This window comes from Passer domesticus, chromosome 12, assembly GCF_036417665.1.
Source record: "Passer domesticus isolate bPasDom1 chromosome 12, bPasDom1.hap1, whole genome shotgun sequence".
In the NCBI taxonomy this organism is placed as follows: domain Eukaryota; kingdom Metazoa; phylum Chordata; class Aves; order Passeriformes; family Passeridae; genus Passer; species Passer domesticus.
The window spans coordinates 13,033,939-13,056,364 of NC_087485.1; the positions used below are offsets into that span (position 1 = coordinate 13,033,939).

At 40.2% G+C, this 22,426-nt stretch overlaps 2 protein-coding genes and 1 long non-coding RNA gene across 5 annotated transcripts in view; 1 reads left to right on the plus strand and 2 right to left on the minus strand.

The window, feature by feature from the left end:
• The window catches only part of LONP2 (lon peptidase 2, peroxisomal), a 35,766-nt gene extending 32,533 nt beyond the window's left edge, over window positions 1-3,233 (minus strand). Inside the window, exons 1-4 of the mRNA XM_064386417.1 lie at window positions 2,929-3,233; window positions 1,885-2,119; window positions 1,077-1,208; window positions 429-551 (exon numbers count right to left, since the gene is read on the minus strand). Coding sequence (XP_064242487.1) covers window positions 429-551; window positions 1,077-1,208; window positions 1,885-2,119; window positions 2,929-3,161 — 723 coding nt within the window. The 5' untranslated portion in view covers window positions 3,162-3,233. The remainder of the gene's footprint in view (window positions 1-428; window positions 552-1,076; window positions 1,209-1,884; window positions 2,120-2,928) is intronic.
• A 714-nt stretch (window positions 3,234-3,947) lies between these two features.
• On the plus strand, window positions 3,948-7,978 carry LOC135279233 (uncharacterized). 3 transcript variants are annotated; one of them, XR_010346519.1, is made up of 3 exons: window positions 3,948-5,979; window positions 6,671-6,782; window positions 7,152-7,978. It is a non-coding gene; the product is annotated as an uncharacterized LOC135279233 (long non-coding RNA). The 3 variants fall into 3 exon arrangements; XR_010346518.1 differs by having other exon boundaries at window positions 3,948-5,801; window positions 5,874-5,979; window positions 6,671-7,978; XR_010346517.1 differs by having other exon boundaries at window positions 3,948-5,801; window positions 5,874-7,978.
• A 2,575-nt stretch (window positions 7,979-10,553) lies between these two features.
• LOC135279711 (uncharacterized) lies at window positions 10,554-18,328 on the minus strand. The gene is made up of 3 exons (XM_064387163.1): window positions 18,314-18,328; window positions 15,452-15,688; window positions 10,554-15,262 (listed from the first exon to the last, which is right to left on the minus strand). Exons 1-3 carry the CDS (start codon window positions 18,326-18,328, stop codon window positions 14,711-14,713), a joined length of 804 nt encoding a protein of 267 aa, XP_064243233.1. The 3' UTR covers window positions 10,554-14,710.
• Between the last annotated feature and the right edge of the window lie 4,098 nt (window positions 18,329-22,426).

A 22,426-nucleotide genomic window follows, 5' to 3' on the forward strand; every position in this document is an offset into this window, starting at 1 on the left:
AGCAGTTAGATGAAGCAAAAGTGAACAAGCTCCATTTGACAACACCCATTCTTTATCTGTAGTTCAAAATCTGCCACTCATCTGCAATGCCATCAGTAAACAATCCACCTTTCACTGCACAGGCCAGAACTCACTGTGTGCACACCATGCACGTGAACTGACTCTTCAGAGGAATCTGAGCACTCATTTAATGTCACAAAGTGCTCAGATTAAAATAAAAATTAAATTTAAAAAACATAAAATTTAAAATAAGGCCTAGGCAGTTTTAAATAAATATTTTGTCTTTTGTGTATCTACCAGCCGAAGTTGACAGCTATGGCTACACATTAAAAATGCAGATTAAAATCATGCATTCATTAGCCTGTTTAAAAAGTGCATCTTAGTACTTATTTAGAATGTTTAAGTATTCCAAATTTAAAGCTCCATACCCTTTTATCATCATCCTGTTTGGACTTTCTTGTTTTCTGAAGCAGCTTCAGGCCTTCAATCTGTCTAACAAGCAGTGGTATGGTCATCTTGAACCGTTCTTCCAGCCTAACAGCATCTAAAATCTAAGAGCAGGGAGTGGTAAGCAGCCAGCAAGTTCACAGATGAATCCTCACTCTGGGGAAGGGAACGTGGAGATACTGCTACTGTCTTTTGACCAAAGAATTCATAGCAGTTAATTAATTTTACCCTTTTGCGATGAACTTCTGTAAAGCTTTTTGACAGTACATGTACAATGATCAGTCAGCTGGGATAAATATACAAAGTTTCAACACAAGCTGAAAAAAGATTTATCATCCTTACTATGGGAAGTCCATGCTCTACTTATTAAAGTTTAATAAAATGAACCATTTCCAAGATTTCCCAACTAGATCTATTTACCTTAGGCAAGTTCTGCCACATGCATATATAAACACTTTAAACAACACCATCAAACCATTTTGCAAGCATTCATGCTCAGCTGTAACACAAATCCCTGCTGGCACAATGTTATATCTGTACAGTCACAAGTGTAAGCAATTCCAAAATTACCCAGAAGTGACTAACTCTAAAAGACAGCAACACCTAACTAGCACTGAAGAAGATGGTACCTGCAGCTTCTCTTGGTTGGTAGTTCGGATGATAGAGGTCAGGATATCTGGCAGAGCTTCTCTGGGCAGATTGTCCAGGAGGCGCCGGAGCTTTGCGACTGCAGGCACGGACATATCCAGCATCTCAACCAGCTACAACACACAAGGAACAATGCTAGTGGCTGCTGGGTTCCTCCTGGAACCATCTCAGTGCCTCCCTGACCTAAACACAACTGTGTCTTTCAGTGTGGAGCATGTCCAGGTACTTTGTCAAAAAGGTTCTGAAATAAGTTCACCGAAATTTCACAGATGAGGCACTAACTCAGCATAGAGCACCAAGACTTTGAGCTTTCTGCTTGTTTGAGAAGTTCAAAAGTATCATTATGGTTTGCAACTTTTTTTCAGTACATACATCTCCTATTTCCCCCACATACCCAGATGAAAAACTTCCCCGTGACTCTTCAACACATCTTTTAAATTCCAATTCATTATGCTTCTATCGTATATATTTTCTTATATCTCTGTAAAAATTAATCAAATCTTTTACTACAATGTGTCTATAGTATTGCTACATATGAAACACCAATTTATCATAGCACCAACACAAGCAGTTGCACAAGATCCTGCTGCAATGAGCTGTGCAAACACCCTGGAACTTGGCACAGAAACCTCAAGCTGTAACAGTTACATTTGTTTTGTAGCAGAAATACTGAAATTCTACGTGTCACTGAAAACTACAGGAACTGGAGAAACAGAAGGGCAGACAGAAAACAAGTAAAGAGCCTAAGTACACCCACAGGTTATGACACACAAGAATAAAACAAATTACCTGTACTGCATACTTGTAGAATTGCTCTGACAGCTCTCCCAGCTCCTCCTCAGATTTATGGCCATTAGTGAACTGCTCCAGTCGATCCAACTGCTGCACTTCAGCAACGGGATAGGGCTTCTCCTTCAGCAGCTGCAGGATCTGGAAGCGGCACAGGCCTGTCACCAGCAGCGTGTAATGCGGCTTGGGCCAGTTGCTACCAACCACCTGAACTGCCAGGGCAGCAGTGCCAATCCTAAAAACAGATCAAATCTCGTATTATATCACCTTCCACAGAACATCTGGTGTGCTCCTTATCAGAGGCAACCAAGCTGTAGGTTGTAAGACCCTGATGGGACATAGCTTCTATTGTGAAATTAAATGAAATTATCCAATTCCCTTTGTAACACAGATTACAAAACCAAACCCTGAAACCTGAACACAAATGAGTTAACTGAAAAAATGAAGTAAGGTACTGTATTATCAGTCATGCAATTTAGAAACATGTAATTTTTTCATAATAATGGATGTGGCTGTGGACAGGCACACTGACATTTCTGCTTAAGCAATATGCACTGGGAAATGGGAGTGTCTGTAAATGACAGTTCTCCCCAGCCTTGAACTGAATCAGTATTTTAGATCACCGTACCTACTGAAGCAGATTTACAACAGAAGTTATTTTCTTGCAACATCTGACTAAGTCCACTGACAGGATAAAGTTCGGAGAGTAAGGGTTACATCATGTTAGCTTCACCAGACAGAAATACAATTTGTTTTTATTTTACGTGAACTAAGTCAACATCCGTGTTACCTATTAGGCGAAAAATCCTATGGTTAACAGCTGCGACAGCCCTAGAGCTGCGTTCTTTCGTCTTATTTCGCTCTTTAGCCTCTTTTCCAACCTCCCCTGGGGCCGGCCCGTCCCGCACCGGCCCCGCGGCTCGGCTCTGGCCAGGTTTCCGGGGGGCACAGGCGATTCCCGGGGCGGCCCCGCGGGGTGACCCACGGCCAGCCCCGCCGGGCTCGGGGCCCGCAGGCCGCGGGGAGAGCCGGCCCGAGCCGCACCTGTGCAGGTTGGGCAGGTCGTCGCAGTCGGAGGTGGGGTCGCTGGTGTTGGGGATGACGCCGATGATGGTGCTCCGCAGCGAGGTGCCCTTCAGCAGCCGGCTGCGCACCAGCTGCATGTTGCGCGGCGAGTCCACGCTGGTGCGCATGGTGGAGCCGGGCAGCAGCACGCTCTCGTGCGTGAGCAGCAGCGGCAGCCGGCTGGGGATCTGGATGGCGCTGCCCGCCGCCATGGCCGCCCGCGCCCCTGGCCCTGCCCGTGCCCTCAGGCCGGCCCCGCCGCCATGGCAGCCCGGCCCCCCGCGCGCCGCGGCCCCGCCCCCTACGGGCGCCGGCAGGGACCGGCCCCGCGTGCGGCCCGCCCGCTGCGCCCCCTGCCGGCGGCGGCCGCGCTGCCCCCGGCCCGGCCCGGCCCGGCCCCGAATCAGCCCCGAACCAGCCCCGAATCGGCCCCGAATCGGCCCCGCCGCTCCCGCTGCCGCTCCCGAGGCCTCTCGGGTCCGGTCTCTGCAAACACGGAGCCGAGCGGATTCCCCCTCAGTCCCCCGAGGCCGCTGGGCCGCCGGCAGGTGTCAGGCTGGCGCTGGCAATGGGTGTGGGCTGAGCGCTCCGAACGAGTGCTGGGCCCTCCGACATTACAGAGCGAGCGTGTGACAAATCGTCTGTGAAGTGGGACGGTTACGGGGTGAAATCCCCTTTTTGGTTGGTTTTTACACAAGTCTGCTCTCCCGCACCAGTGCTCCGGGTGGAAGGGCTCAGCACCCCGGTTCAGAGTCCCAGAGCCGTTCGGGCTGGGAGGAGCTCGGCAGGGCCAAGGCAGGGCCACCTGGGGCAGGGCCACAGGAACGCGTCCCGGCGGGTGTGAAATGTCCCGGAGCGGGACACGCCACGGCCTCCCTGGGCAGCTGTTCGGGCTCTGCCCCTCGTGGGAAGCAGCTCCTGCTGCTGAGGAAGCGGAGCTGTCCTTCCTTCCACGCGCTCCGGCAGCCCGAGGCGCAGGAGGAGGTGCCGGAGCCGACACCTCGCTGCGGGCCCAGGGCAGCGAGGAGCAGAGCCCCTCCGGCGCTCCCCGCTCCCGCCCGGCCGCCTGCCGGGGCCCCGCTCACAGCGGGAATTCCGCTGCCACAGTGATGCTCTGCAGCCCTGGAGGCACCAGCCAGGCCACAGCCCACTGGGACAGCGAGACAAAACAGCCCAGGTGAAAGGGCTCCAAGGCCCTGTGGAGAGTTCCGACAAAAATATGGGGTTTGGAAACTTTCCTTTTTAACTTCTTTCCCCGTTGGTAAATGAGGTGCAATATCAAAATTGCATAATGCAGTGATCTACGTCAGCCAATCTCTTGTTAATCGCTGCCTTGCATGATTCCTGTTGAACAAAGGTAATCCTGTACAGAGGGGAAATCACAGTAGCAGCAAACTGACAATTTGAAATGCAAAAGGATAGCTGCAGTAAAAACCTTGCTAAATCATGGGGTTTATTAAAACCTTCATCTGTTGGTTTACTGGAAAATGTAAGGTAATAGGATATATGGAAATACCAACAATATATTTAAATGCAAGAAGTTATTACAGCTGAGAAAAATATCTTCTAAAGCTACCACTTCCTACCTAAAGCTACCTTAGGAAGAAGCTGGAATTTAATATACTATTCAACATGACATTTAGAAAACATTTATATAAAAGGGCACATAACACATGTGGAAAGTGTTTTGTGAATTTCCCAATGTTAAATATAATTACTCTGTAAACATATGTTCAACACTTACAAATGTTTAAGCATCTCTAACTATATTTGTTTGGAATGTGAACACAAACTAAACCTAAAGGTTAAATATTTGCTCATCATGTTTATTGAGTAATTTTCTCAGTTTGAGTATTTTGATTAAAAAGAATCCACAAATGGCATCATGTTTATTCTGCAGACTACCATTTTCTGCTTCCTTCAGAGATGACTGGTATCTGTGGTCATTAACAATAGTTTCTTAATTAATTCTGGAGCTGTATCAAAAATTTTCAGTTATTATAATTTGTTTTAAATGCCTTTCAGTTTCTCCTGAACAATTCTTAATACCCAGGGCTGTGTTTTACTGTGTGTGCTAAGCAATACTACAGGGTCACATCCTGATTATGATGTCGAGATAGTACTGGATCCCCCAAATTGTATTTTGCTTAAATTCAAACAGATCAGATTTGAGCAACAACCTTTCAGAATGTTTTTCTAGACTAGTTGAACATTTCTTGACACCTGGAGAAGCAGTGTAGCAGTAAGTATTAAGATATGCCTCCAACTCGGGGAATATAAAAGGAATAATTGCCACATGGTCTGACCTCCTCTAACTCTCACCAACTTGTGCATCAAGCCCATAGTTTTTGACTTACATTGTATCTCAAAGGTTCAGCCTTGGTTATGAGTGACTGCAAGAGAGCACCTACCACCTTTATGGGCGTGCTGTTCAGTAGTTGATTACCTGGTCAAAATCTGCACCCTGCACATTTTACTTGTACTCTTGGCTTCCAGAGACTGACTTCTGTTGTATCCAACAGACTGAAGAGTTGCCTGCTGTAATAAAATCATTCCTCAGTGAGCACGACCAGTGCTTCATGTGTGAGTCATGGCTCAACTTTGAGCTTCTCTTTCTCATTTTTTAAATAAAGTCTCATCCTCCTTAAAATGTGGGTAGCCTGTAACTGCAGTAATCATCTTGCAAATGTTATATAAATGTCATATAATACCCTTTTTGTGTTTCCATTCGATGTGAAATTGAGTGTGAAGGTTGTTTGGCTGCAGCCCCTCTTCACACAGCTCAGGAAGTCCTGCTTTGGTCTGGGTGCAGCACGAGCCTGGCTGAAGGAGATGGGTGTCAGTGCAATGGGGTGAGGACAGGGACACTCGACCAGATGGTGGAGTGCACCTGTGCTCCCCAGTTAGAAATCCGTGTCCTGCAGGGTCCCCTGCTTCCTCTCTCTGAAGCTGGACTGACACAACAGCTGGACCCCACAGAATTTTCATGGATAGAACAGCTGGGCACTGGTTTAGGTGCCAGTTAAGCATGTAAGTAGTGGTATTCATTTCATGTGCTTCAGAGGCTGACAGGATAGCCATGCTCTTCCTGAGCTCCCTGGGAGATCATAGTAAGGATTTTGCAGTAATGATCTTCTCAAGACCTATTTCTTGAAAAAGGATTTCAATTCACAGATATCTATATTTTATGCCTGTAAAACTCATATATATTTTCCTCTCCCCCACCTCTGCATTATTTCTATTTACACAAAGAGAAGAGAGAGCTCAGTATTTCCAAAAACCAAGACCAAGCTACCTCACAGTGAAGACTTGAGGTTAATGTGTTTGAGATTAAAGCTCAGTAATTTTCTCCTAAGATGTGCACACACTTCTGCCCCCTCACTGGCACTCTTTAAAGCTCTCAAGCCCTCTGCAGCTATTTTATAAAACAAGATTCTCAGTCTGTCAGCAGACTTTCCCTTTCTCATACTGCTTCTATTTCGTACTCACAGATTGTTTGATGCAGTGATGTTCTTTAGGAACTATTGCTTTCTAGTCTCAACTGCTATGTCTATAAATCAAAGATAAAGTTTTTCCATTTTCTTTTCAAATTCCCTCTCTACTGTGTAAAAAATTAAGAGCCTCTCTTAACAATTACATAATCTGGCTCTAAATCCATTTCTCTTGAAGATGCTGTGAAAATGTGCTTTGGGTTGACTCAAGGTCTGTTTCTATACTTCAGTTAACATGAGATATCCAGTAAGGACTATACAAGCTTGGTGCAACATGAAGAATCAACTGTCAGGATTTTGAAATGCATGTTATGATAAAACATGCCTTCTGTGTCTTCTGAGGTGAGAGATTATATGGATGCATGGTTTGTGCACAGGTGGACGTCATAACTTCTCTGTTCATTAGATTATTTTCCTCAATAATATTTCCTCCAACCCAGATGCTTCCTCCCATCTTGGCCTGCATCACAAATACCTCAAAAATCTTTAAAATAACAATGTTAGGAAGGAGGTTTATGTAAAGATATTGAAAGGATGTAATAATATAACTGAACTGCATTTTAAAGTGCATTTATTTTAATGTCCAATTTTTCTACTCAGTGTAAGGTTGAAGTGGAAGTTTTAAAATGTGTTTTTTTAATGTAGTCTTTATTATTATTTGTATCCTCAATCAATCCTCCTTTGCACAAGAGAATTTGTTTTTTTTTTCAGATCCTGACTGATTAAAAAGCTCCATTTGGTTATGTAAGAACAGCACATGGAACACACCAGGAGCTGCTGGCAGCACATTACTGACTAACAGAGTGAGAGACCTTTCAGACATTGCTGAAGCTCTGTGGAGGATTCTTTATGGCAACTGTAAAATGTGTTTTAGGAGTAAGTGCTAACAGACCTCACCAGAGCAGTTGAACTTAAAGGCTTAATCTTTTATTCAAAAGTATGAGTGAATGCCAAGAAAGGGACAGGGGGAGGTTCACAGGAAGAGGAATTCAAAATTACTGTTAAAAATTGAAATTTGAGCTAGAATAGCATGGGGCAGAGAGAGTTCACCTGCCTTGTCTAACCAGATTTTCACACCAGATATATCCATACCACAAAAAAATAAGGATTCAGAAAAAAGGACAGAAAATATCCATGGGAAATTAAAGAAATGCCATCAGTAGAGCTGTGCTGATGAGGCTACAGCTGAAGAAATTGAAAAGGAATTTCACTCACACTTAGTTTTGCTGCACACAATACCATACTACCTGGAATATATATTTTTTTCTCTTTAATCTGCATACTGCCAAATCAGCCTTTTTAGAGAACTGCTAGTAAGAGATAAAAATATGTTTCCTTAGTATAATGCAACTGAATGAAAGCTGAAAAGGCTACATTTGAGGCTCAGATATATTTGGTAAGGTTTTGTAAGCCTAACCCTCCTCTTTTTAACCTCATTAAGAGGAAAAAAATTTTGCCACAAAAGAAGAGAAATGTGGAAAATAGTGGAGTTATTGCCACAGATTATTGGAATAAAAACTCTTCCAAGTCAAACTCAATCACATTTGTAGTCAATATTTTAGTGAAGCAACCATTTGAAGGAGCTGCAGAATCACATTTTTTGTCCCTCTTACCCAAGGGAGCATTTTCTTTCCCGTTGTTCAAATGAAATTTGCTGACTGACACCTAAAAAATGCATGCAAATGTTCTGAAGTAATTTTAGGGTTTGACCTTACAGAAAGTCCAGACAGACTGTGGGATGGAGCCCAGAATTATTCCATAGACATAAGCACAGTAAAGTTTGGGAATGAACAGGAGTTTTGCTTTTTCTCCTTAGCAACTGGGTAGACTGCCTGGTCTGAATTTAGTTACTCCTCTGTGTTTCCAACAGTTTGAGAGGATATTAACTGCACACTGCAGGTCAATCAATTCAAGAATGTTTTCCTACCTGATCCCTTTCAAATCTGCAGGATAATGATTCTCTATATGAACCACGACCTGCTCTGCTTTCAGTTATTCAAACAAATTTTATCGACGTTATTCAATTGTTCAGAGGCAAAACTCTTAAAAATTAAAGTTAATAAAAACAATTATCTATCTGTGAATTAGCAAAATAATCCTTCTCGTTTCTCTGCTGTTGTACCTGTTGGCAGGGGCTGTGTTTCACAGTTACCCAACCCTTCAGTGGCAGTTTGACCACGATACAAACTGAAGGGAGTCATTAGCCAAAATGCTATCCATCATTTCATCTTCAAAAATATTTTTAAGCTGCCAAATATTATAAATATTGTTCCAGCCACTACATTGATTTAAAGCCACTGAGTAATCATAACTGTGTACTCCCTGAGGATGTTCCAGGAAATTATATACTAGAACCAATTTCCTCTCTAATATAGTTGTGGAAATTCAGGTCAGGTAGCCACTGACCTCATTGTCTGAAATTCTGAAATCTCCACAGCACAAACATATAATGTGTACATGGCAACAACACTGCTGCTTTGTGCTGGGTCTTCTAATGTACATAAATTAAGTTAAACTAATAATATTTCTCATAGAAATTATTGTAATTATTGTATTAGCTAAGCACAGCAGCATCCACAGTTCTACATTTTTCCCCTGTTGGTCCTCTTGTAGATTATGATAGAGAAAATACAAAACATGGCAGATAAAGGTACATTTGTTTTTACCTATTGCCTCTTTGTAAAACTTTCATGTGTACAAATTTGTTTTCAGTACACATTATAAAAACTAAAAATCCTTGCCAGTTCCAAAAATCCTGGGAGTCTTGCCAAAACCTGCTGTAAACAAAAATACAGATAAAAGAAAGACAGGAATCTTCGACATTATACAGTCTATAATAAATAGCTGAGAATGTTTTGTGATTTTCAATGTGAGATTTACTAAGTCACTGTGATGTGCATAATTTTTAATTTTTAATTTATAATTTAGTTTCTTAAACTGGACATATATTGCAGCTTCATGATGAAGCATGAAGCACACTTCAGAACTGGCCCCATTAAAGAGTCTTCCATTTAATTAACAGTTTCTGTGGTACCATCTGAGACAGCAAGACATGTTATCAAAATTACTTCTGTCTCCAATTAAATCATTTATTTTGGGATGATTTCTTCAGGATAGGAAGAAGAAAACACAATCCTGAATGCATTTCAAAATGGACTACAAATGAAGAGATGAAAAAACAACCTTGATTTCCCTACACCTCTGCATAAATCTTGACATTTTACTCCACTTTGCTCTCCTCACAGTCATTTGCTTTTATGGCCTCTTTTGCCAGAGAGACAAACAATCTCTGTTGGTTTATCTAGTCACCTCTGGAAAGCATTCATATTGACAGAGTGAAAACATGTCAAGCAGGTTCCTTTCCACGCAAGGAATTTTCCCCTGAATTATGGAAATGCAGAAAAGGGAGATAGAAACGCTGGGCTTTTCGTGTTCATCTGTAAGCTGTTTAGGAGGGAGGAGCACATCTTCTGCCAGGTGCACTGGAGAAAGCCCAGCAGGTTCCATTCTGGCATGCAAATATTAATGGCAGCAGGGGCTTTGTTCTCATCCTCCCAGTCCAGAGCAGTGGAAAGGCTGTGCCAGGCACATTCCAGAGGAATGCAAGGGGCACAGACTGAGAACTCTCACCCAGCACTGCCTGCTCTGCAGCTGCCACTGATAACCAAGGCTCTGTTGCCAAATAAAAATGTCTAATAATGGACTTCTGGTTAGCTTTTAAAAATTTATTCAGAGATTAATATCTCTTTGCTACCAACCTCTTGTTTGTTGGTTGGTTTTTTTTTGTTTTACAAAATGTTTAGAATTTACATTTGAATTTTTAAAAAGTAGTTTCCACATTGAAACAAATGAAAAGCCTGACTGTTTTATTGCAAATGCAGGGAGTATTCTCTTCAGCCTCATCTGTTTCAACACAAATATTTATAAATAATACCCATACTAGATTAATAAATATAGTTGTAATATGAATCAAAATGTCCAACAGTAGGTGGCACATGTATTATATGCAGAGTATTTCACCATCTTTCTTTCTCATTTAATCCCACAATGGGTTTAAAAACATTTACAGCACAATTGGTGAAAAGCAAATACTTGACATAATTTACGGGGATAATTATTTTTAATTCTAAATTGCTACATGTAGGAAGAACAGAAGAAACAGCAAGCAAGCTTATCAGGAAATATTAGGCTATACAAAATTATCTGGCAAAACATGGTGACAGCAGATGCATTACAAATGCATAATTTAAAAATTAACCAAACTTACATGTTTTGATTCTTTCTTGCCTCATTTTTGGTTTGATCAGCTATTTCAAATAGGTAGCTGTACTAGGCTGATGATTATAATCTCAGCCTCCACAATTTCAAGTGGAATAGAATCTTCACATGGGAACAAAAATGAGGCCGCAAATAAAAACTAATAAAATCAGGTCCTATGAGCACTAGTAGGAAAAAAAAATAAAAAAAGAAAGAAAAAAAGATAGCAGTCTTTTCCTATTTCTTCTGGGAAATCTTTTATTTGGGAAACTGAGGTCTCAGAATGGAATATTCAGATATCATTTGGTATCAGAAAGTCTCAGACCTGCTTCACCAAAGCAACCCTCACATTTATTTATTGCATAGTTGCATCAAGGGCTTTGTTCAAATGTCTATTGTTTGGTCTATTCCATCAAAAAGAAATGCTTTCAGACATGCTGGATTTGTAGGTTTCAGGAGCACTTTATTGCCTAAAACTTGGAAGAAAAAGACAAGAGGCAGGATTCTTGTCAAACACTATGATTCTAATGCTGGAACTATGTCAGTTCTTTATACTTCAGAATGGTGATTTAGTGAAAATAATCTGACAGGTGTGTTGAATATTTGAAAATCAGTTAAATATGTGAAAATCATAACATTTCAAAATAAACAGCATAAATAGAGAAAAGGTAAACAGTACAGGCATTAACCTGACTTCTCCCCATCCTACTATAATTTACATGTTCTAATGTAAATTACTGTCAGTTTGGCAATAAAAACACCGACTCCAGTGCCCCAGGTGGGATGAAATTCCAAGAGTAGAAAGTATAATCAGGTGGGTTTTTTCCCTTCCCAGCGATGATTAAGTTAAAATGTAACATTCCTTCACTACATTCCAAACTACTCAAAGACCAAGTTCGAGGGGCAGCAGCCTTTGAACTGCAGAGTAAGCTCAGCTTTGAGCAGAATAATTCTCAGCTCTTGTGCTACAATCACCATTCTCCAAACCAGAAATTTGCTGCAGAAATGTTATCAGTGGTTTCAATATAGCTCAACAAATCTCTTTCAAGGAGAAAGAATGATGTGACTTGAACATGAATTTAGCAGTCTGAAAGACATAATTGGCTGCTGGACCATTACCATAACAATTATAAATGGCACAACATTAACTAGAAGGAAATGTCTGGATATGTGCTCTCAGAGTCACTGACACTAGATCTCCTTCAATAAATATTTAATATTTTAATTTTAATTATGATTTAATATTTGATTTAATATTTAATTAACATAATTAATATTTATGAAGACTGGAAAAAGCTGTATTGTGCCTTAATCAAATATGCAGGTTATCTCTGTGGAGGAAAAGGAAATGGTGCTTGATGCAACTGAATTATGGTGACAGGATGCACTGGGAACCAGTTCTGGAACAGTGGGATTTCTGCAGTGTTTGTAAATACAGGTGTGTGCATGTCTACATCATTATGAACTCCCTGTTTGTACACATGTACACACACCTACATACATGTATGCATGCACAATTTAACTGTTAAAATACAGCTTTGGCACAAGCTGACCCTAATTACAGTTAAAGACTCGTGAGCAGAGAATTCTGCCTAAACAAATGAGGCAAATTAAGCAAAATAAAAAGGCTGGGGGCTTAATTCCAAAGTACTACTGGGAAAAAATCTCACTGATTCCAGTTAGAATCTACACAATCCAGACACTGAAGAGATGTTTTTGGGCAAAGTGAGGGTGAAGCAAAACACTGAAAGGTAAGAGAGACAGGAAATAAGGAAATCCTAACTGAGCAGCAAGACAAAAAAGCATTTAACATTTTTTTTCTCCAGTAAGTATCAAGTAATAAAATATTAACTGGAAGAAACAAAAAGTAGCCTTTTCAGAAGTTTCAGACTTCAGGCAGAGGCCTGATGAGTCCCTAGAAAAAAAACAGACTAAAGTATAAATAATATTACTTTGTCTTCAACCTAGACCTCAGAAAACTAAAACAACCTAACCACAGGGAGTGAGTAAGGATCTTCTACCACAGTAACAACAGGAATAACAATACCAAGCAAGCAACCATTTATGTAACACAGTTGAAATATATATCTATATCTATCTCTATCTATATATATGTATGTACACATGTACTGCAAAATGGGCATACAGAGATTTACAGTACAACTGCACAAATAGTGTAGAGGAAAACATATACAAGCAGTAAAATCTGCTCAGAAGATAAAGCATGCAGAGCAGGCAGGAAGATGTCCAGGGAAACCAAATTTATCCTGCAGACAAAGCAGAAACTGTCTCATCAAAGCAACGTGATCCTGCAGAGTAAGGAATAAATATGCCTGGCAAAAGCCAGAATTCCAAGACAACAAAGTATGACAAGATACTGTGGGAAAAATCAAGCATTAAGGACAGATGAACAACTGCAGGGGGCAAAAAAATATCCTCCTTCACTTCCAGCTTTTCTTGCTGAAGAGCTCTCACCTCTGAGCATCCTGATTTCTGCAAGGGAGGCCATCAAGGGCTATCAGTGCTGCCCATGTGGGACTGGGCCAGGGGCTTTCTTCCACTGCTGTTTCATGGGAAAGGCCAGGAGTCGGACACTGGACATGTGCTGATAATGACTGACAGCAATTAAGAGCTAACCACTGCTCATGTGTACTGTACTGTGACTGGATATCAGTGTAATAAATTACTGCTTGGAAACTGGCCTTATTTATTGGCTGTCTGTAAACATTCCCTTTACCATGGCCTCTAATCCCCTGGTACATGCAAAGGTCCAATGTATACACACACACACATGCATATATTCTGTTGGAACATTTTCTGTATTTATCTCCAAAGATCACATTTTGCCATGGCTGGAAAAAATCCCAGGGAGTTTGTCACCAGGTGTAAATAGGTACTTAAAAGTTTTTAAAGCTACTTCTAAAGTTTTTTTCAATTTTTGTCCCAAATACTCGGCACTGGGCAAAGGTGGCAGGGCGCAGCCTGGGGCCCTGGACTGATCCATTCATTTCATTAGATGTGGCTCTGAGAAAATGTGCTCTGTATATCACTTCTAATGATGTCTTCCAATAAACCAGTGGACAGTGCAAAAAATAAATTTAATTTCTTAATTTGTTTCCTATAAAAATGTCTTACACCATTTGGGTATTGGACAAAATTCCATCAAGTCTGTCACTTGATATAGTGACAGAAGGGAAGGTATAGGAAAGAAGGGAAATTGATTTATTTACAGTTTCATCTTTAAAAAGTACAGCTTGCAAACACTGAACCAAAACAAAGGCTTAATTGAGTAAAGTACTACGGACATAACAAAGAACAAGACTTTTAATGGATATCATAACACATTTAATTAGCTACATGTAATTTAGTTAGCATTACATTTGCTACTTTAACAGCTCTAAGTTCTACATCCTAGTTATGAACAATTTTACTAATATTCTTATATTAGGAAGATATTCTTTACAATAGTCTTTACAATACAATAATATTCTATACATTATATTCTATTATAGATAATATCTTTACCATATAATACGATATTCTATACTTAAAATGAAAACTTCTTAAACATCTAAAATACAATCTGGATTTAGACAAATAAAATATATAGAATCTAACAATGAATACTACTCTATTCCCCCTGGCTGCAGCCCTGGGTACATTTAGTTGGCATTACATTTGCTACTTTAATAGATCTAAATCCTATTTATGAACGTTTTTATTAATATTCCTATTCTCTATACATAAAGTGAAAACTTCCTAAACATTTAAGATACAATCTGGTTTTGGAAAGGTAAAATATATAGTCTAACAATGAATACTACTCTATTCCCTAGATTCAACTCTGTGCATATTTAGTTAGCATTACATTTGCTGCTTTAATAGAACTACTTCCTATTGATGAACAATTTCATTAACATTCTTAGATTCTACACTTCAAATGAAAAATTCTTAAGCATCTAAAATACAGTCTGCTTTTGGGAAGCTAAAAACATCCAGCCTGGGAATGAATTCTAGTGTATTCCCTGGACGCAGTTCTGTCCCAAAGTTTCTTGTGGGGAGGGCGTGGCAGATGCCTCTATCATCCCTTCTTCCATCCCCTCCTCCTCTGAGTTCTGCATGTCGTTCCGCTCAAGACGCAGATCGGGCGAGCTGACTTGATCCAGCTGTTCACCACACTCTGCTGTGGCATGCATGCTCTTCTTCCTCCTCCTCCTCCTCCTCTTCCTTCTGGGCGCTGCTGGAGTTTCTCCCTGGGCTGAGCTGTTGCTGCCAGAGCTGCCGTGCCTGAGCTGCCAGTAGAAGGTGAAGACCGTGAAGAGCATACTTGCAGCCTCCCAGAACCAGCCGCTTTGGCAGACCGTGAGCACCAGGCTCCACAGGGTGATTTTGGGCTCCTCCTGGCTGCTCTGCTCCATCTCCCGCAGCAGGGCCATCTCCTGCCTGAGCTGCTCCTCGTGCTGCTGCACGAGCTCCTTGGTCACCTGCATGTTCTGGTCATTCACCTGCAGCAGGTGGAGGGTGCCCAGCACCATCACAATTTGGGTGAAGGTTGCACTCATGATCTGGAGGAAGAGGGACAGAGGGGGCTCAGCGGGGCTGGGAGGGAGATGGCTCCTGGGGTAGTGGGGCAGGACACGCAGGGCTCTGGGAATGGACGGCAGAGGAGCTCAAGGGAAAGCTCAGGCCACATCCCTGCAGCCCCACTGCGGGTGCACCCGCTCTGCCCAAGGGGGCCCCTGCCCCATCCTCACCCTCGCCATGGCAGCCGCTCCTGAAGGCCCAGCGCTTGTCCAGCAGAGCCTTCCTCCCGCCTGCCACACTCGCCGCTGCCTCCAGGCACAGTGAGAGCAGCGCTGCTGCTGCTGCTCCTGCAGCTCCCGGTGACGGTTCCATGGCTGGGTCTCCGTGATGTCAGTGGCCGTGGAACCCAACGGACAGCCTGGCCATGGCTGCTGTCCTGGCTCTGCAGCAGGCAGGCCACAGGGCACCTGAAATCAGCATCCACCTGAGAGGCCTGCAGGCACCTGCTGGTGCCTCGAGTGCTGCTGCTGTCTCCAATGACTCGGAACATGTGGGATAAAATCCCAAGGAAAATCTAGAACACACAGCAGATCTTCCTGTGCAGAGAGTCCCTTCATATTTCAGTAGTTCTGCTTCTCTAGGTTTATATATAACTATATATCTTAGGAATGTTTAATATATTTCATAAATATATAAAAATACATTTATAACCCTAATCAAGCAGTTATGAGCATGCAGCTCGTTCATTAAACACGTCTTTTTAATTTTTGAAGCTTTTTTCCCCACGTTCTTTCACTTCCATACAGCAATGATTAAAAAAATGGAAACTTGTCTATTTCTTCGTGAGCAACAGTGTACTGAAAGAAATAATAAAATGTAATAGAAGTCACAGGAACAAACAAATATTCAGTGGTTGAATTTGGAGCATATATGCTAGGAAAACATACGTGTAAAAGGTGATATCACAAATATCACTTTTAAAAGTGGGGCACGAGGTTCGTAACATTTCTACTTTGTAACACTCATGTCCAATTATCTTTTTAATGTTAATTTTTTCTCAGATATTTTGTAGAAGGGAAATATTTCCACAAGACTTTTACAGCTTGATTGCAGATGAAGGTGGCTAAATTCACAACTGAATTTCAATGAGCGGCAATTGCATTAACTGATAAGTGTACCCAAATAAAGAATGAGATTTTAACATGCATTAAATTGATTACAATGTACTATTGGGAAACAGCTTTTGAAACAACCACCTAAGGCATAAAAAATTGTGATTCAAATAGTGAAGACAACTGTAATGTGGGGGTTTTCCCAATATCAGTTCACAGAAACAAGATGAATTAATGTAGTTTCTGAAACATTTCATAGAAAAGGATCTTTATGTATTCCTCTTCTGAGATCTCTCTCCTCATAAAAGACATAGAGAACAAAACATCAGAAATAATCTCAAGACAGCAGTATTTTTTGCTCCACCCCAGTGGAACAGAAGGCCTCTGTACCAGATCTGGAGATTCCGATTTCTTTTCACAGTCCTATTCCTCCGAATTTAGTTTTCCTAAATCACTGGGAGCTTTTGAAAATCTGTTACAGTTTTGTAACAAAATGAAACCAACCAAAACCTAAAAAGAAAACCAAGCCAAAACACCAATCTCAGTGTTGCTGATGGTTTCTCAGTGCATGCTTTTCCCTGATATCTGGCACTTGATTCATATCCAGTTCAAACATTCCAAGCACCCAAACTCGTTATATTCGAAATTCCAACCATTTTAAAATCCAGACTCTGTCCTAACAACCATGACAATGAAAGGATAAATAGTCTCCAAATCACACGGTTCTTCAGAGACTTTGAATTTTGTAACTGATCTTGGAGCATGCTAAAGGTCACATGTGCTGACCTTTAAAGCCTGTAAAGACTTTATTATTTGTACCATTACTTTCTCTCTGCTTTTCAGATACTTAGAAAAACCCCAAACCTGCTTCTTTTCCTTAGTCAAGTGACTGACAGTCCCTTAATGATTCTACTCACAACCTCTTTGCTGTTCAATATATGCAGACCTTTATGAAAAACTCAGATGTTTCTTTAAGTCACATGTATTTAACTGAGTCTTTTCTCATCAATTATTCCACTTTTCTCCAACTAATTTTTCATGCAGTTTTTTTAACTCATCCCAATTTTTCTGTTAAGCATCAACCTTGAAATGCTGATAGAAAGATAGATGAGGAGAAACACAGTCTTATGGGACATATAGAAGTGGCCACCATGCCCATGTTGGCTTAAGATAACTGGCAAGGGTAACAGTGTCTGTGAAAATGGGATGAAAAAGGCAAATAATCCACCTGAGAAATCTGTAACCCCACTGGTAGGGCAAACTGGCCTATTAGAGGAAAAAAAATCCTGTACATGGTATATGCTAAGTAAAAGCTTATGTTAAGTCAATAACTTGTTGGTAAGTGCTCAAAATTTCAAAGAGTGCTTCTTGTCCATAATGTCAGTTAGAAAGTGTAACAACTGATCTCTTCTCATACAATCTGGAATTTTAGAACTAAAGAGAATACCACAGGTCTCACAGTAGGAAACAGCTGCAATTTTACACAGAAACACAGAAAAGCAAGATGAAGCACCGAATCTTAGTCATGGAGCTGTATAGTTCAGAGCACACATACTACAATTAAAAATGCACTAAATTTTATTCAGATGGGGAGAAATAAGAAATACTGAATTCATACTCTGAGATACAATTATGTGGTCTACATACAGCCTGGAGTTTGGTTATGGAAATTCTTCCTCATGAAGCTACAACTGAAATATTACAATTCATACTAAAATGCATCCAACTATACTGTCATGTAAGAAAAAGGGAGAAAAATAAAAGAGAAAGACTAGATTTGAAGTTGCTTATAATTTTTTAAGTGAAGAGAACCAAAACTGTGTTGTAGGATCAATCTTATTGTAGCAAATTTATTAATAAAATTAACCCTAAGAAGAAAAGTCTTCAAATATACCCACCTATTTTATGTCTCAGGATTTCTTTCACACACTTATGTTTATTAAAAATTCTGCAGAGCAGCACATGTTCAGTTGCACTCACATCTGTTTCAGACATGCTGGTTTGTAGCCTGTCAGAATCCTGCCATGGTTGGAGACCCAAGGATCCAACATGCCCTTGGTTGTGTCCACCAAGCTCTCCTAAGCACAATCATCTTTGGGATATATTTTCCTTGTACTGGTGGATTTACCTCTAATAACCTCAAATAAACTGTGCAGTATGTATTCGTTTTTGAAGTACTACTACTTATAAATAGCTCTGTGTTTTACCATCTTTTAATATTTTCCTTCTACTGCTGATAATGTTACATCACATCCTGTCAGATTTAGCAATCAATCTGTTAAAACAATGAAATAGAGAGAGGTTCACTGAGCATCTTCATAAAGAAACTCTCATTAACAGGCTCAGGAGAATGATTATGTTCCCTTCTGCCATTTCAGTGTGGTGACTTCCTGAGAGTCATTTATAGTCCATTAACAAGGGCCAGTGTCTCAGCTGGGGGGGACTGAAGTGAATGAAGCTCTATTATATTATAGCTGCTAAGCATCTGTTACTGAATGTTACAGTCAGTTTCCAAATGGTGAATTAAGTGCAGAATTTTGCCTGTTTTTTTCTCTGCATCATGCATTTAAGAGCAAACATTCTGAAATATTTTGAAATTAGGCATTTTTTTAAAGTGACTAATCCCTGATCTGCATGAAGGGATTCAAAATGCAAATGAAAAATTATGCTATGACTGATTAAACTAATCCAGCTACTCCAGAGGCATGCATTTCAAATTATATAGTTGCTCCTAATAATCAGAGCAAATGCTAATGTGATCAGTCACAAAAGTGATACAATCAGAGCAGCCTGGTACACAGCCACTTGGTTCCCCTTAAGATTTCATCCTTCTCTTGCAAAAAACTTGGAATGAGAATGACCCACTTCCAAAACTGCACAAGAGGAGACCTCTCTATGCCAGTTTATAATAGATCAGTTATTCCCTGACCTGTGCTGGGAAAGGTCTTTTCCTTGGCTGGAGAAGTAGCTGTCAGAAGGATACATTTAAACAGAAGTTTTCCATATTTATATCCCTCTCAACTCACACTGAAGCTCATATATTAATTTCTCCAAGTGTATATTCTGGCTAAACAGTTGATAACCACAACTTTTATTTCAGGTTTAGGAAAGATGGGATTACAGCCTTCAGAAAGATTTGGAATCAAATGCTGTGCTGTAGCCCAAAAAAATTGTTAAATCTGGGGGGCAGCTGAAGTCATAAAGGACCTTCCTACCCATTTTCCACTTTTACTACCTGCTGATCGTCTCTGAAAAGTACTGATTGGCTTAACCATTTTGAAAACTAAAAGAAATCTCATGTGATTCATCTGAATCAGAAAAAGAACAATATGCAGAATTTTAGTAAATATGCAGCACTTTTCCTGAGCAATAGCCATTTTGTGGAATGCTTTGAAGTAATTTTGAATGCAAGTTACTAATGCCTACAAGATTGAATGCTGCCTTTTCTTTTTTCATTCTCTTTAGCAGCTTTACACAGCCACAATCCCTTTTTTTTCTTTTTTTTTTCCCTGCACTGATATGTCTTCTTCTGTTAAAAATTGTAATTTTAGAGACTCTGGGACTGAAGATGGAAGAGCTGAAGTAGCAAATGACATCAAATTGAAGTCTAAATTTGCTGCAAATTTCCTTAAGTTTTGGGATTATGTCTATGAGGTTATGCCTAGCTCTGTGAGGGAATAATTTCCTATAATATTAGCAAAATCAGCAAAGATCAGGAGACAGGTGCCAATGCTGTTTTATGAAGATATGCAACATGAAAATCAGCAACTGCAACACTAACAAGAAAAAAAGAAACAGAGGCACAGAGTAAAGCTTCATAAAATTTGTGTGGGATTTAATGGTTATGCTCCATGGAATGCCAAAACTGTATCAGGTAAGTAAATCCTGATTATGAACACAGCCTTATAATCATGGATCAGTTGTAATTATGCTGTAACAGTGTTTTGTCTAGGTATCTATCCTCTAATTTGTGTAGTTCCCTCTTCCCCCTGCATAGATGAAAGAGGTCTGGTGATCAGCAACAAGAAATCATCTTTGTGCTTGTTGTTTATGCCAGAAGAGATATTTATTTGTTGGATGATCCCCTACCAGCAGTTAATGCACATGTTGGAAAGCTTATTTTGGAACAAGGCATAAAAGCTGCTCTTAAATAAAAAACAAAAATAAATAAAAACAATACTGTTGGCAATGCTTCAACTACAGGGGGTAAATAGGGGTCTTTTTCGCTTATGAATGCTGTGGTATAAAATATGCATATGCATTTTCATAAAATAGTAACAATTCTTAAAAAAATGTATGCAAATAAGTATCAGAGACACCACTTTCCCTTTAGAAACAGAACAGAAAGCAAACAATACATCTGAAGATTGCTGTAGTGCAGGTAGAAGAGAGGGAGTAACAGGTAAATACAAAGCATTTGAGTTTTCAAGGGGAGAGAGATTTTTTGTGACAAATTCACTATGAAGATCAGTAACAAGATAATATTAACATTAAAAACCGATTTTTACTTCATGTTTACCTGTTGCAATGAACTGAGCTTTTTAGTTCTGTCAGTCTTGTTTCAAGAAAGGACCAATCTACATGGCTTCATATTTGTTTCTTTCAATTCTGAGTATTTTTCATGGCCTTTGTTTGTTTGCAAAGAGCAAGTGCCTTTCAGAAAATAGAAGAATTGTCCCTAAAAAAAATTAGCGGATGTACAAATGTCCAAGTATCCAACTGTTTTGAAATATAAATCATTAAATAAAAAGAACATTTCCTTTTTTTGTGTATGTGGAGTTTGATTTTTTTTTGGTTTTTTGGCAAGCTAACTAATTGTCTTGGATCACCAAGGTAAAATAAGGACTCTAAATGAGAGCTAATATTTACCAGTTGTATCACTTCTGTGTGTTCTGCCCACTGATCATTCCAGAACAGTTTAAACAAAATCTTAAGCTGTCTGTCTTCACTGACAACTCATTTCTTTGAACTTGTACATTAGCTTGACCTGATTCCTGTTTTGCCCCAACACAATCCTGGAACCTGATATTCCTACAGTTTCAATGAACAGGCAGAAGCACACTTCCACTTCATCGCCTCCCATGGCAAAAAAAAAAAAACCCTTTCAAGTCTTTATGGGATCAAAAATATGTTTGCATTCCATCAGTAACACAGGTTATGGAAGTGAGTTTAGCTATTTGAAGGCCGTATAAAGCAATTCCTTAACTAACTGTAGTTTCTGAGTATTCAGTAATCTATGAAATCTATTGATTTCTTCCTCTTGAACTTGTCCAGTCTGCCTTTGGAACTACACAGAGCACAGACAGTAAAATTCCAGAGATTACTGCCTATGCTATAAAGAACCCATCACCCTTGGCTCAGAAAAGTTTTGGCCATCCCAATTATCACTGACCATCTAATTCCTACCCATCTTGTTTAGTTTGTTCTCATCTTTTCAGATCTCTCTTACATCATCCCTTAGCAATTTTCTTTATAGCTTGAAGGTTCATTTCAAGATCACAAATCACTTTTTAATCTATAAAAATTCTGCCCTGCTAGTTCAATTCAGAAAAATAGAAAAGGGGAGGCAGAGGGGGAAATGGATCTATAACTATTTGTCTATGGAAAAAAATTTGGCTTTTGCATTTCTTCCTATTGACATTTTGTTTTGTCAATGATGAGAAGGGGGAAAATGGAATATCAATGCAGTTCTGTATGCAGACCTACTCATCATTCCAAGTAAGTACATATAATTTATTATAATTTGTTAGTCAGTCAATAAGTGCTACAAAATGGAAGGAGTACTTACCACACAGCAGCACTTAGCAAAGGCAAGGACTCTGTGTATGAATAAGTACGTTTGAAAAAAAAGTTCCTGTGAAATAGCTTACACAAAGGCACTTTTATGTCGTTATTGTGCTAAAGTATGCTTAATATTGGCAGACATTAGCACAAAAACCAGCACATCTTGTTCCACAAAGCATTTTGTATTGCAGCTCCTGTAAACCACCTGGAGCACTGCATCCAGCTCCTGGCTCCTCAGCACAAGGAAGTCATAGGCCTGTGGGAACTGGTCCAGAAGGGTCAAAAAACAGTTCAGAGGGATGGAACACC

What these genes read in the sequence shown, in the direction of transcription:
- LOC135279711 (XM_064387163.1), bottom strand. An exon ending in GAGCGGCTGCCATGGCGAGG is followed by an intron (nt 15,263 to 15,451) that starts GTGAGGATGGGG and finishes CTCTTCCTCCAG; the next exon opens with ATCATGAGTGCAACCTTCAC.